Genomic DNA, 15,518 nt, shown 5'->3' with positions numbered 1-15,518 from the left:
GATCTTACGCTACGAAATATGATGGTGCTACATAACAAGCATAAAAAATGATTACGTGGCTGATTAAAAACAATATTCAGTATCAGGTCCTGGGTTCGAATCCCACCAAGGACAACATCTGCAAGGAGTTTGTATGTTCTCCCCGTGTTTGCGTGGGTTTCCTCCGGGTACTCCGATTTCCTCCCACATTCTAAAGACATACTGATAGGGAATTTAGATTGTGAGCCCCATCGGGGACAGTGATGATAATATGTGCAAAACTGTAAAGCGCTGCGGAATATGTTAGCGCTATATAAAAATAAAGATTATTATTATTATTATTATTATTATTATTATTATAATAACATGAGATTGTGTTTACTACATGCTGACTTTCTTTTTGAACTGTAGGCCATTGCCTTACCGCCAGTAGCCAAGTGGCCATATCAGAATGGCTTCACTTTTCACACTTGGCTAAGAATGGATCCGATAAACAACATCAACGTGGACAAGGCAAAGCCCTATTTATATTGGTACGTGTAAGTGCTTCTGTTTGAGATGGACACATCTTCTAATATGCTAGTGTTTGTTCCCTAAGGTGTAATAGAAACTTCTGGCGTAATTCATAGATTGTTTATATGGTTGTGACGTGCCACCCCCTTTTAAAAATGCAGTAAGAGGAGCTAAGAACAAAAATAAAGTTTGCAGCGCTCAAATGCACTGAAATTGTCCATTTTTTTCACAAGAGAACTGTCACAATTCAGCTAAAAAAAACAAAAAAAATTCAGCCTGATTCATCATTGCCTTTGCACCTGTTTTTTCATTTTGTGTTGGGCCTTTTATTTGCCTGCACCCGATTTTTAAATATTTTATTTGCACCTTTTTTTGTAGTTTATTTTATGTGCTCGTAAAATTTGGTACAACTTCACTCCAGTTCCCCCTGGTTATTTTTGAGTGCACCAGTATTTTGGCAACCATTTTTGTGATGTTTGTGACTTTTTGACATCAAACAAGTCCAAGACAGTAAGAGAGCCCATTTTTGACTTTGCACCAAATTAATGAATCGAGTGCCCCATTTTGATTTTTAATTGGCTCTAAAAATATCTAATACCACAAGACAAGGAAAGGAAAGTGACTAAAATACCCCAAAACCTGCAAATGATGAATCGTGACCATGGTAAAATGGGATTACAGTTCTAGCACAGAAGAAAACGGTCTGATTCATCACTTACTTTTTAATTTGCTTTTCTTTTTTGTCTTGTGGCATTCATTGCCACTATTAGCGCCAAATTCTTCAGAATGGCGTATGTGGGATCATGAATTTTGTACAACGTCAACACTTTTTACTTTGTCTTTTAACTCTGTACACCTAATTTTATTAGAGGAAAAAGTCGCACTATTTGTGAAAAGGTTGCACACAGGTCAAACATTTCCACATAAATTTCTGGCCTACAAAGAATAACTGTAAGAGGGGATTATGGTACATCTGAACAAAAATATTATGCCTTTTTAAAAAGTCACCAATGTTGAATCGGTCGCCAACATTTACATTACGTAAACTGCACACACACTGGCAGACGGAGAAAAGCAATTGAACAAGAAGAAACTAGACTTCAAAATAGGTGCAACGTTGAAGAGAAGTTTTGTTGTTAAAGTAATAGTCGCCTTAAAATTGTAAAAATTAGACAAAAATTGGCACAAATGCTATAAAGAATTGGGCCCAAAATTTACTGAGCTGTTAAAATCTAATCTGCTTTATATTAACTTCTAATATGAATATGTATTTTTCTTAAGTTTTAGAACGAACAAAGGACTTGGTTATTCTGCTCATTTTGTTGGCGGTTGCTTAATCGTCACATCCATAAAGTCCAAAGGAAAAGGTTTCCAGCACTGCGTGAAGTACGATTTCAAGCCTCAGAAGGTGTGACGTGTGTTGGTTATTGATTTTTCTTATACCTGTCTGTTTAGTTTTTGGTTTCCTACCTCAGTGTTTGCTGATATTAGGACTATGAGCAACACATCTGGCTAAGGACTGTCTGTGTATTTATTGTATGCATTGGGAAATGTCCCTGGTGTGATGGGACAGATTGGAATCGGGACTTTACAATTTTGTTATGTCTGATCTTTTAGTTCCCTGAGTTAGAAGCCACTGTCTCCTTTGCCGGGCAGACGCAAACTCCTCTCTCCCCGATCAGAGCACATGTATGAAGGGCTTGGGAAAAATTTGTCAGCAAAGCGAGCACTTGTTAAATAGTCACCTAATGTGTACGGCCAGTTTTAAAGGCTTCTTCCCACACAAATGGGGTTTTCCTGTTAAAAAAAACAAACTGTACTTTACTCATCCTCCCCAGATCCAGCGTTGAACCTCCTCAGTTGCTCCTAGGGTCTGTTATTGTCTGCAGCACTGATGTCACATCCACACTGCTGGGTTCAGTTGGTGGGCTCATAGTCTCTGCCAGAGTAGACTGCACAAGCCTCTCAGAGCTGCTGAGCTTGCTGTTTGGCTGGAGTGCTGTTTGGCTGGAGTGCTGTTTGGCTGGAGTGCTGTTTGGCTGGAGTGCTGTTTGGCTGGAGTGCTGTTTGGCTGGAGTGCTGTTTGGCTGGAGTGCTGTTTGGCTGGAGTGCTGTTTGGCTGGAGTGCTGTTTGGCTGGAGTGCTGTCAGCTCTGCAGACAATAACATACACTGGGAACTGCAGCAGAGACCCTGGCTCTGGAAAGTTTGCCATCTTGTATCAAAGTGCTTCTGGGGACAGGGGTTTTCTGAAACTGGAATCAGATGATGGCATAGCCTAGCAATATAACAGTGTCCTACCTCCTAGACCCTCACTAATATGAAGAGGCCACATTTCTACGCCTTGGCAATGCTTTACCTGCTCTTTCGCTGTGATGGGAGCTGGTTCCATCTAGTGAAATGTATCCCATACAGTTACATGTAGGTGATGACACAGGTGTAGTTTTGTAGTTTTATAGTCTCTCTTTTTTTTTCTGGAAGAATTGCTTTTATAGTTATAATTGCTTTTATAGTTTGCTTTTTCAGTTGCATTTGTACTCACTCTATTGTCTTTTTTACTTTTTACCTATCAGTGGTACATGGTGTCACTTGTCCACATTTACAATAGATGGAAGAACAGTGAGCTGCGATGCTTCGTCAACGGGGAACTGGCTTCATATGGAGAGATAACCTGGCTTGTCAATACAAGCGATGTGAGTTCTGCCTTTATCCAGTAGTTTAGTACAGATACATTGAGGATCATTGCTTGCACGTTTGTCAATTCCAGTACATCTGCAACATATGTTTATACCTTATGGTAAAAATAGAATTAAATTGTTTTCTGATATTTAAACCCCTTATTTTTTTTAGGACATTTTTAAAACAACGCTAGGAGAACTATCAGTGTACATTTATTTTTCTTAATTGTTTCACTTATCTAATAGTGTGTCAGATTTATTCACACTCAGTCAAAAAGTGTCAGGAAATGATATAAGTGGCATTACATTCCCTGCCCGGTGCGCCCAGCCGGTCTTTGTTTACCGGCATTAATCAATCACGTGATCACTGTAACCGATTGGGGGCTTTAGCGGTCAAAGGTGTCAAAATGATGTCACCATGGCAACAAGTAAACAAAATTTTTTTGTGGGGAGCTGCTGGGGATGTAACGCTTATGGCATTTAGCCACCTGTCCATCGCTGATTCCATCGAACAGTAAGCTATAGCATTAAATATTCCTCAGTACTTGCCCTAGAAATCATCATATGTTCTGAGACCCTACACTTTTTCTTTATATCGCACCATGTTTATATTCCCTTTGGTGATTTTATGCCGTGTTTATTTCTTACTATGTTATGTAATTTACAATTTGTGAGCGCCTTGTGTGCCACCACATTTTCGCAATAAGGGCAGTTTTTACCTAATTTTCTGTTCCACTATTTCAATTCATGCTCGGACCTCATCTCTGTTTTTTTGGTTGTTTCAATTTAATCCGAGTGGTTTCCACTTGTGTCCATATATACACCTATAAGATGTTACATATGCAGTAATTGTATAGGTGTTTCTTCTGTCCTTGGACATACCTGTCTAAGCATTAGAGCTGGCCGGATCCAGTGATCTGGCCAGCTTCAGCTTGCAAGCGCTGCAATCCACATTTAAGAGAACAGACTCCTTTGATATACTGCAGCGGTGGACAGTAGCCTAGGCAACGAGAAGTAAACTAATTAGCAATTTCTATGTTCTTTAGAAGGAAGATTTTTATTAGGTAAATTGCGTTGTTTACAAGCTCTTTCCAATTTATACTTATTAATGAAATGCAATAAGAAAGAGAAAATGCGGACGGCACCGCTGTTACCATGTAATTCAGGTGGTGTGCGGTATCCGGAGCTCTGGAGCGTGGCAGCTGCAGGTGCTGGTCCAAGGAAATTTGCGGTCTTTCTGCTTCTTTTATGGAAATACTTATTAATGAACTTGTGGAAAACGCTTTAACTATCCCCCGGGTTCAGTTTTGTAGCGCAGCTGAATCTTTTGCTCAGTTGCTCCAGTGTACTGTCTGCAGGTCATATTTTTGATGAGTTCAAGTACTGTTGTAATTCTTACATAAGTGTTTTTTTTTCCTTCAGACTTTTGACAAGTGTTTTTTGGGTTCATCTGAAACGGCGGATGCTAACAGGGTGTTCTGTGGGCAAATGGCTTCAGTCTATCTCTTCAGTGAAGCCCTCAATGCAGCTCAGATATTCGCAATATATCAGCTTGGTCCTTCATACAAGGTAATGTTATTTTTAATAAAACATTCAGTTGGGGATATTTGGTATGTTTCATTAACTTACACTCTGAAGTACAAAGAAAGTAAGAGGTGTCTTAAAGAGTTAAAGGGGTTGTTTCCGGCTCAGCATTTTGGAGAATACCACTTCACGGCTTCTGACTTACCTCTTGGCTGTGTGCTCCTGATTGACAGATTGGAGCATTGGCATGGTTGTGCTGCTGGCATGAACTGGGTGCTCTGTTGCTGCAAGCATAAGCATCTTCACCTCTATATCTCCAGAGGAATGTAGGGGTACCTAAGCTGGCCGGATCCAGAGGAGTGTGGGGTACCTAAGCTGGCCGGATCCAGAGGAGTGTGGGGTACCTAAGCTGGCCGGATCCAGAGGAGTGTAGGGGTACCTAAGCTGGCCGGATCCAGAGGAGTGTAGGGGTACCTAAGCTGGCCGGATCCAGAGGAGTGTAGGGGTACCTAAGCTGGCCTGATCCAGAGGAGTGTAGGGGTACCTAAGCTGGCCTGATCCAGAGGAGTGTAGGGGTACCTAAGCTGGCCTGATCCAGAGGAGTGTAGGGGTACCTAAGCTGGCCTGATCCAGAGGAGTGTAGGGGTACCTAAGCTAGCCTGATCCAGAGGAGTGTAGGGGTACCTAAGCTGGCCTGATCCAGAGGAGTGTAGGGGTACCTAAGCTGGCCTGATCCAGAGGAGTGTAGGGGTACCTAAGCTGGCCTGATCCAGAGGAGTGTAGGGGTACCTAAGCTGGCCTGATCCAGAGGAGTGTAGGGGTACCTAAGCTGGCCTGATCCAGAGGAGTGTAGGGGTACCTAAGCTGGCCTGATCCAGAGGAGTGTAGGGGTACCTAAGCTGGCCGGATCCAGAGGAGTGTAGGGGTACCTAAGCTGGCCAGATGCACAGGAGTGTAGGGGTACCTAAGCTGGCCAGATGCACAGGAGTGTGGGGTATCTAAGCTGGCCGGATGTAGAGCAGCACTTCCAAGCTCTATAACAAAGTTAGCAAGAGCTGTTCTCCTTTCTAGGAGACCAGCCACCGCTACTAAACTGCAGAGGTAACCTGCAACAAGCAGTAAACAGAATCCAGAAAATTCCTCCCCCCTTTATTTTATTTTTTGGGGGGGTAACGATGGTGTGTTGGAAACTCTGAAGAAATATCAATCTTCACGCTCCACATCGTCGGGGTGCTCTGTGGTTGGACCCCCACTGATCATAACCAAGGAAACCACATCCTAGTGATAAACAATAACAGTTGTTGATGCGATGCCACATTTTGCATAGTTCAATCATTTTCTTGTACTTTGTTTTTGTTTTTTTTGTTTTTTTGCAATTTTTAAGGCAGATTTATTTCACTTAATTTCCTTATGTGATATGTAATATGAATTGTATACATATCTGCACACTGCTGCTTTTATTAGGAACATGCTATTCACTGTTCTGAAATTCTTTTTTTATCCAGGGCACATTTAAATTCAAGGCGGAAAGTGACCTCTTTCTTGCAGAACATCACAAGTTGCTGCTGTATGATGGCAAGCTGTCCAGTTCAATTGCATTCACCTACAACCCAAGAGCTACAGACGCTCAGCTCTGCCTGGAATCTTCTCCCAAAGATAACACCTCTATATTTGTCCATTCTCCCCACGCCTTGATGCTCCAGGTAGTGTTTCTGTCTGAGGAAGCTGCCTTACTAATGTTTATTACTTCTTGTGCTTTTTATCACATAGCATAATTGGCATGAACGTGAAATCTGGTTACCAACCACTGCTGTCGTACGATGATATATATTATATGTCCTAGCACTTGCTTTTCTATACCAAATAGTGAATGTTATTATGCAGAAAAGACATTGCATACAGTATCAAAATGTAGGACGCACCTGTTCACGCAGTGGTTTTCCTTATTGGAATTAGCACATTGTAGATTCAGACTGAAGGCCGTAAAACCACAAAGGGCCACAAGGAGTAAAGAATCATGTAAAACAATACAGAATTTGTTATACCTTAGATTCATCAAAGTACCCTCCTTTTACCTTGACACCTTTTAACACATCGTTGCCATTCTCTCAAGCTGGCTGAATGGTTCTTACCAGAAAATGGCAAGAGCCAGAAAACTAGATGGATACAAAAATCCATCATTACTTTAGGGCAGTGTTCCCCAACTCCAGGCTTCAATAGCCACCAACAGATCATGTTTTCAGGGATGAAAGTATGGCCCATGTTATTTCATCACTTACACAGGCAATAGTTACATCACCTGTGCAAAATACTAAGGAAATTCTGAAAACATGACATATTAGTGGCTCTTGAGGACTGGAGTTGGAACACTGCTTTAGGACATGAAGATCACTGAGTGTGGAAAATTGTGAGAACTTTGGTTACATGACTGCTCTTGAGGATACTTTCAGTCTCTATAATGAAACTGGTTCTCATAAGAACCACCTCAGTAAAGGAAGACTGCAGAGGATAAGTTCATCAGAGTTGTAAACCTTGGAAATTGCAAATTGACAGCACCTCAGGTAACAGCCTTCATATGTGATGCACAAACCTAAATTATCAGAAGCAGGTCTAAATGAACTATCTAGAGGATGCTCTGAGAAGCAGGTCTCTATGGTTAAATTGTAAAGAAGTCACTGCTGGGGACTGCAAACAAGAAGAGACTTGCTTGGGACAACACAAGAACTGGACATTAAAGAAGCTCAAATCTGTACTCTGATTTCTCAAAATTTGAGATTTTTGGCAAGCAACCACAATGTCTTTTGTGACACGTAGAAAAGGTTAGCTGAGGCTTTCTACATGTACTGTCCTCACTGTGAAGCATGGAGGATGTGTCGGTGCTTCGTTGGTAATTCAACTTGCTCGCCATGGCTACCACATCATTCTGCAACAATGTACCATCCTATCTGCCTTGCACTTAGTGGGATCATCATTTTTGCTGCAACAGGACAATGAAAAAATACATACCTCCAAGCTAGGTAAGGGGTATGTGACCAAGATGGAGAGGGATGGATGCTGCATCAGATGACCTGGCTCCACAAGCACCAGACCCTTAACCCAGTTGAGATGGTTTGGGAGTAGCTGGACCACAGAGTGAAGGCAAAGCTGCTGCCAAAAAGTGCTCAGCACCTCCTTCAAGACTGTTGAAAAGCCATTCCTGGTGCCTACACAATGAGGCTGTTTGATAGCATACCAGGGGTGTGTAAAGCTGTCGTCAGAGGAAAAGAGGGTACATTCAATCTTAGCTTTAACAAATATCCTGTTTCATACGTATTACTTTACTCTTTTCTTTACTCTTTGTTTGCATGTGTTCCTTCATGTGTTTTTTTTTTTTTTTTGCCTTCAGTCTGAATCTACAATGTGCACAATCCAACCAGTGTAAGAAAATACACTGTAAGAATAAGTGTGACCCTTACTGTGTGTATGTATATAACACAGAATGTACAGATTTACACAAGTTCCCTATTCAGATTACTATTTATATTGCAATTGGACAAAATTGATGTACTTTGTAGAAAACATGGGGCATCTTTGCTGGACTTTCCTGCAGATACATAACATACAGATAAGGCAGCATCTATATGAGGTCTTAATTTTTGCTTTCATGAGTCCTTTCTGTATGTGCATGTGGGTTTTTTATCCATTTTCTATGCTCAGGTAATTTTTTATATTTTATATTATCTTTAAAGGATGTGAAGGCAGTTATTACACATTCAATTCAAAGTGCGATGCACTCCATCGGAGGGGTGCAGGTTCTCTTCCCTCTTTTTGCTCAGCTGGACTACAAGCAATACGGGTCTGATCAGATTGATACTACGGTCTGGTAAGAGAACGCTTGAGTGCTTTTCGTTTTCTCGATGATGAATAAGATATTAGTTTATGATAAAGTTTGAAAAAACCAAACTAAATAAATCCCCCACAAAGATAAGAAAAAAATGTGCATCATGTCAAGGGGCAATCAATTGGACAGCGCTGATGCGAGCATGATGAACCAGAAAAATGCAGCAGCATGCAGCCAATGAGTTTCTATATATTTTTGGTAGAGAGATAGGACCTGGTAACAAGGAGACAGTGGTGGGATCAAGAGGGAAAAAAGTGAAAGTAGGAAGACTTTGTATATACAGAAGACTGAGGAATGTGTCTTCACATTACAGCCAAATACTTTAGTCAGAGCTCATTGCCTGGACATGAAGCATCACCTCTTCCAGTACATATGGCTTTACCTTTGCCATCACTGGAGTCACGAACAAGGACATAGGTCGGGTTGAAGAAAAGTTAATGTCAGCAGCTCTATGGCTCTGACCCTGAGATTGGAACTGTGCGGTAACCGCTACACTTGTCATACATGTGAAGGGATATCCTCATCCCTGGCTGCATACAACCTCCCGAGGAGTCTCCGAGGCTGCGCTGGTCTCTCCTGCTGTGCTGCAATATAGGAAATGTTACAGAATGCCATAATAACTTTTTTGTTCTTGCCATGAAGACTACCTTATCCTGTGTAAAGATGCGCACACATGAGTGATGGCATATTATATAGAGTACATAAAATATCATACCAGGCAATGTGGCACAATGCTACGGCTAGACCTTTGTTTTTTTTTTCCCCACACCGGTCTGAAACTTTTGTACCACAATGTGTGTGCCTTATATTTATATATGGTAAATATGTTTGTGTACCTCTTTATTTTAATAGATATAGATAGAGCAGGTTTATACATGCACGCATGCATTTGAGGAGCAGGGACTGGCAAGTGCTACTAGTGCCCTGTGTAAACGTCTCTGGATGCCTCTTTCATCAGGAGAATGGAGTTTCTAGACAATAGAGCCATTTGCGTGAATCGCCTCCAGACAGTTTTTCTGTGGAGGATTTAGAAGCTGATTTTACTGCAAGACTCATGTACAAAAAATAATTAATAGAAATATTCTGAGTAAGCTTACTATTGGTTTTAATAAATATTCTGCGTAAGCTTACTATTGGTTTTAATAAATATTCTGAGTAAGCTTACTATTGGTTTTAATAAATATTCTGAGTAAGCTTACTATTGGTTTTAATGGGAAAGTTTTAAGATGATGTGAAAAACACAGAATTGTTTGCAGTTCAGTAACTTTTCCCATTATAATGAGTCGGAAACGTATTCATTAAACGTAGATTATTTGACGCATTTTTTGATGTGGATTTAGGAGCAGAATTGATCTCTAAATCCTTGTTAAACTCTGAGCGTATGATGAGTGCTGATTGGAGGTATGAGTCATATAAGTGTAATTTGACACCTATAAGACATTTGTGGTGTATACTTTCAATATGCCATAAAAGTCATAGAAGGTCATACCCCTTTAATTTTTAGCAAAACCAAAGAAAATGAGCCGGCTTATAAGTTGTTATATGTGCAATATGTAAGAGCATGCACTGTGTTAATTTCACATTCAAAATACAAGAAAAAAACAAATTAGCATATACCCTGTAGTAAGATAATAATTAAATGGTAATGGTACATGTAAATAAGGTAGGGTACTTCGTTAACACTAATTTGATCAAAAAAGCGTAAAAGCCATCCCACTGCAACAAGGTGTATCTATCCTGTCTCCAGTATTAAAACCTTGCCTTGTGTCAGCCGACCTTAATGTGCTTCTCTTTGATGCGGGCTCCGGTGCCAAGCCTGCAGCTTTCCTGGCACATAATGGCTGATTTGATCAGCTGTCGTGCCCCCAACAGCCATGGGTGGAATTGCGCTTCACCCGCGACTGTGAACATTTTATATGCAGCTGTCAATCCCCTGTCACATGATCGTGGGGCTCCGATAGGTTGGCTTGACAACTAGGGGTCTGCAGAAGACCCCCATTCTTGTCATTGCAGATCTCCTATGACCAGCATTCATAGGAGATGATGATTTCTGCTACACGTAGTAGTGCTTGAAGCCTTGCTATGGTTAGCACAAGCAATCTGATGATCACCGCTTCAAGTCCCCTAAGGAGTCTATAAAAACAAGTTAAAAAGTAAAAAAAAGTGTTTTTTTTTTTTTTTTTTTAACTATAACTGTTCAAATTAGTTCCCTTTGGCCCCATTCAAAACAATAAAAAATACACATATTTGGTGTTGCGGCGTTTAGAAACACCCGATCTATCGAAATGTAAGCTAAATTAATCCGATTGGTGAACAGCTTAATGGTTTCAATAAAAACATCAGGTCGGTGCGCAAAAAATAACCTTTACATGTTTGGTATCTGCCTACTTGTAGTGATCTTGAGAATCGTAATGGCAGGTCAGTTTTAGCATTTAGTCAACATGGTGTAAAAAAAATAAAAAAATTGTTGGATTGCGCTCTCTTTGCAGTTTGACTGCACTTGGAATTTTCCCCTGTTTTGCAATACACTATATGGAACAATCGATGGTGTCCTTAAGAAGTACAACTTGTCCCGCAAAAAACAAGCCATCAAAATGGCCGTATTGACGGAAAAATAAAAAAAGTTATGTCTCCGGGAAGAAGGGGAGGAAAAAGTGAAAAAAACTGAAAATCCCAAGGTTGTGAAGTGGTTAATTTTTAGTGCAGCCCCTGAATTGATTCAGTGTGACAATGTGGCACTTAGACCAAAAATAGCTGTGAACCCCTTGTTTCGAATTAGCATTGTGCCATAATGTCTGGTGTAATATTTTATAACCTCATTCATGTCTGATTAGCATCTTATATAGGATTAGGCAGATTTCATGACTTTAGCAAAAAAAATTATGGTATCATGTAGCATTTTCCTTTATTACCATGTTATGCCTTCTTGTGGGATAGCTATCAATTAGGCTATGTGCACACGTACCGGAACTCTCGCGGAAATTACCGCGAGAATTCCAGAATTCCTTTCCGCGGGAAAATCGCATTTTAAATTCCCGCGATTTTCCCGCGGAAAAACTAGCATTTTGCAAGCGTAATTAGCTTGCAAAATGCTAGCGTTTTCCAAGCGATCTGTAGCATTGCTTGGAGAACTGATTGACAGGTTGGTCACACTCATCAAACATAGTGTTTGACAAGTGTGACCAACTTTTTACTATTGAGGCTGCCTATGCAGCATCAGTAGTAAAAGCTAGGATGTAAAAAAAAATAAAAAAAAAATGGTGTTATTCTCACCTTCCGGCGTCCCACGCATCCGTTCCCAGTAATCCTTTGCGAAAATGCCCGCGATGACGTCCGTTCTCGCGGGATCGCGATGTCTCATGGTCATTCGCGATGACGTTGCGCGAATGACCGCGAGACTTCGCGATCCCGCGAGACTGGACACCATCGCGGGCATTTTCGCAAAGGATTACTGGGACCGCGCAGGACGCCGGAAGGTGAGAATAACAATATTTTTTATTTTAAATTCTATTTTTTACAGGGATATGGTACCCAAAGGCCGGAGGACAGTCTCCTCTCCTCCGGACCGTGGGTACCATCCGCAATTGTTCTGCTTACTTTCCGCATGGTATGCACAGCCACATGCGGGGAAGTAAGCGGAACAATGCATTCCTATGCGTGCGGGATCGCCGCAATTCCGCAAATTAATGAGCATGCTGCTTTTTTTCCTGCGAAGCGATTCCGCCGCGGTAAAAACCGCAGCGTTAGCACAGCATTGCGGAATCCCATAGGAATGCATGGGATGCTTATTTTTCACGTTTTCTCGGCAAAATCGCACGGTTAAAACCGCCGCGGAAACGAGAAAAAAACGCGACGTGTGAACTCAGCCTAACTTAGTGTGTGTGTGTGTGTATTTATGCATATGTGTATGTATATGGGTATATATTTGTATATCTACAGTGGGTACGGAAAGTATTCAGACCCCTTTAAATTTTTCACTGTTTCATTGCAGCCATTTGGTAAATTCAAAAAAGTTCATTTTTTTTTCTCATTAATGTACACTCTGCACCCCATCTTGATGGAAAAAAAAACAATGTAGAAATTTTTGTAAATTTATTAAAAAAAAAAAAACCCTGAAATATCACATAGTCATAAGTATTTAGACCCTTTGCTCAGACACTCATATGTCATGCTGTCCATTTCCTTGTGATCCTCCTTGAGATGATTCTACTCCTTCATTGGAGTCCAGCTGTGTTAAATTAAACTGATAGGACTTGATTTGTGACTTTGTGTAACTTTCTCCCATCTCCCTACTGCATCTCTGGAGCTCAGCCACAGTGATCTTGGGGCTGTTCTTTACCTCTCTCACCGAGGCTCTTCTCCCACGATTGATCAGTTTGGCTGGACGGCCAGGTCTAGGAAGACTTCTGGTGGTCCCAAACTTCTATTTAAGGATTATGGAGGCCACTGTGCTTTTAGGAACCTTGAGTACTGCAGAAATTCTTTTGTAACCTTGGATCTGTGCCTTGTCACAATTCTGTCTCTGAGCTCCTTGGCCAGTTCCTTTGACCTCATGATTCTCATTTGGTCTGGCATGCACTGTGAGCTCTTATACAGACAAGTGTGTGCCTTTACAAATCAAGTCCTATAAGTTTAATTAAACCCAGCTGGACTCCAATGAAGGAGTACAACCATCTCAAGGAGGATCACAAGGAAATGGACAGCATGTGACTTAAATGAGTGTCTGAGCAAAAGGTCTGAATACTTATGACCATGTAATATTTCAGTTTTTCTTTTTTAATAAATTTGCAAAAATTTCTACATTTGTTTTTTTTCCGCCAAGATGGGGTGCAGAGTGTACATTGAGGGAAAAAATTAACTTTTTTGAATTTACCAAATGGCTGCAATGAAAGAGTGAAAAATTTAAAAGGGGTATGAATACTTTCCTTAGGCTGGTTTCACATTTGCGTTTTTTAGCGCTGGAAAAAAACGCTAACCTGCGCATGCGTTTTTTCCCCTATATTTAACATGGGTGCGCATACCTGCGCGCTTGTAAGCGCATGTATGCGATTTTCATGCGCTGCGTTTTTTGGGGGTGTGCGATTGGATTTTCCAGACGCATCATGTTGCATTTTTTGGCCCTGCAAAAAAGCGCATGCGCACATATGCGCACGTTTTGCGCTAAAAATGGCCATTATAGCCTATGGATGCGCATATGTGCGCACTGGCATGCTCATGTAAGCGTTTTTTTGCATATGCGGTTTTTTTTTTTAACCATGGAATTTAGGGGTTTGAGTTAGAGTTAGGGTTAGTTAAGGGGGTTTAGGGTTAGGGTTAGGGTCAGGGTTAGGGTTAGGGTTGGGTTTTGGGTCAGGGTTAGGGTTTAGTATGGTTTGGTTAAGGGTTAGGGTCAGGGTTAGGGTCAGGATTAGGGTTAAATATGGTTTTGTTAAGGGTTAGGGTCAGGGTTAGGGTTAAGTATGGTTTGGTTAAGGGTTAGGGTCAGGGTTAGGGTTAGGGTCAGGGTTAGGGTTAGGGTCAGGGTTAGGGTTAAGTATGGTTTTGTTAAGGATTAGGGTCAGGGTTAGGGTCAGGATTAGGGTTAAGTATGGTTTGGTTAAGGGTTAGGGTCAGGGTTAGGGTTAGGGTTAGGGTCAGGGTTAGGGTCAGGATTAGGGTTAGGGTTAGGGTTAGGGTCAGGGTTAGGGTTAGGGTCAGGGTTAGGGTTAAGTATGGTTTTGTTAAGGGTTAGGGTCAGGGTTAGGGTTAGGGTTAGGGTTAGGGTCAGGGTTAGGGTCAGGGTTAGGGTTAGGGTTAGGGTCAGGGTTAGGGTTAGGGTTAGGGTTAGTTAGGGTTTAGGGTTTGGGTTAGGGTTAAGTATGATTTGGTTAAGGGTTAGGGTCAGGGTTAGGGTTAGGGTTAGGGTCAGGGTTAGGGTTAGTAAAGTCAGGGTTTGGGTAGTGTGAGGGGCCACCTAAAAATGTTGGAAAAAAACGCAAACGCGGTAAAAACGCGCTAAAAACGCATACAAACGCATAAAAACGCTGCGTTTTTTTCATGCATGCTCATAAAAATGCTTGAAAAAAACGCAGCAGTTGTATGCTTATGTATGCGTTTTTTCAATGCGTTTTTTTGCGGGAAAAACGCGCTGCAAAAAAAAGCAAGTGTGAAACTAGCCTTACCTACTGTATATACAGTATACATATTTTTTTTTCCGATTCCTAAATGTAGAAAGCCATAAAATTTAAATTGCACCTTTTATCAAAACTTCACTGGGCAAATGGGATTGCACGTGGATCTATTGATGTAGCCTCAGTGATAGAGAAATTAATAATTTTGTCCTTTTGGCTTCTTAGCTCCACTCTTTTGGCCTTCATTTTGGATTTGCTGAAAAACTCTCTCGCTATGCAAGAACAGATGCTCTCTTCAAAGGGCTTCCTTGTAATAGGTTATAGTCTTGAGAAGGTAAGTGATCCCTTACCTGATCCAGTTTCTTTGCTTCAGTGGGATATGATGACTTGCATGTATAGCGCTGATACCACTGCGCCCTCTCGGATCTTGTTAATGAGTGATTGGCATGTAACTACTTCTTTCTATTTAGCGCCTTGCAATGATTTTAATTGTTTTTCTTTTAAGATGACTTACTAATAAAAATTAAATTTTTTAAATTCAGATATGCATCACTTCTAATTTTTGCCATGGTGAAACTCTGCACTTGGTGGTCTCCGCTTTATTGTGATTTGTGTCACCCACTGCAGTAGGGCCATATTGTATAAGGACAATATTGTTGTAAAATAGGACTTCTTTAAAGAGTAAGCAAGTCTTTTGAACTGCAGGCAAATCTGTGGGAACCAGGTCCTGAGATCCCCACCGGTTACTCAAAAATAACCCCCAAGGCGGGCTCCGCACAGGAGACATGACTGCACAGCTGCTGCCTGAGCACATGCACACCATGCGGAGTATGGA

At 41.2% G+C, this 15,518-nt stretch overlaps 1 protein-coding gene across 2 annotated transcripts in view; it reads left to right on the top strand.

The window, feature by feature from the left end:
• The window catches only part of LRBA (LPS responsive beige-like anchor protein), a 920,035-nt gene that overhangs the window by 76,188 nt on the left and 828,329 nt on the right, over window positions 1–15,518 (top strand). For both annotated transcript variants that reach the window (XM_073576254.1, XM_073576253.1), the window contains exons 5-11: window positions 391–512; window positions 1,774–1,900; window positions 3,065–3,184; window positions 4,592–4,738; window positions 6,199–6,396; window positions 8,422–8,555; window positions 14,909–15,017. In XM_073576254.1, coding sequence (XP_073432355.1) covers window positions 391–512; window positions 1,774–1,900; window positions 3,065–3,184; window positions 4,592–4,738; window positions 6,199–6,396; window positions 8,422–8,555; window positions 14,909–15,017 — 957 coding nt within the window. The remainder of the gene's footprint in view (window positions 1–390; window positions 513–1,773; window positions 1,901–3,064; window positions 3,185–4,591; window positions 4,739–6,198; window positions 6,397–8,421; window positions 8,556–14,908; window positions 15,018–15,518) is intronic.

This window comes from Dendrobates tinctorius, unplaced genomic scaffold, assembly GCF_039654945.1.
Source record: "Dendrobates tinctorius isolate UK_male_01 unplaced genomic scaffold, ASM3965494v1 ptg000008l, whole genome shotgun sequence".
NCBI lineage: Eukaryota > Metazoa > Chordata > Amphibia > Anura > Dendrobatidae > Dendrobates > Dendrobates tinctorius.
Note: the sequence above shows the minus strand (reverse complement) of the source record. Positions and strands in the feature narration are given on the sequence as shown.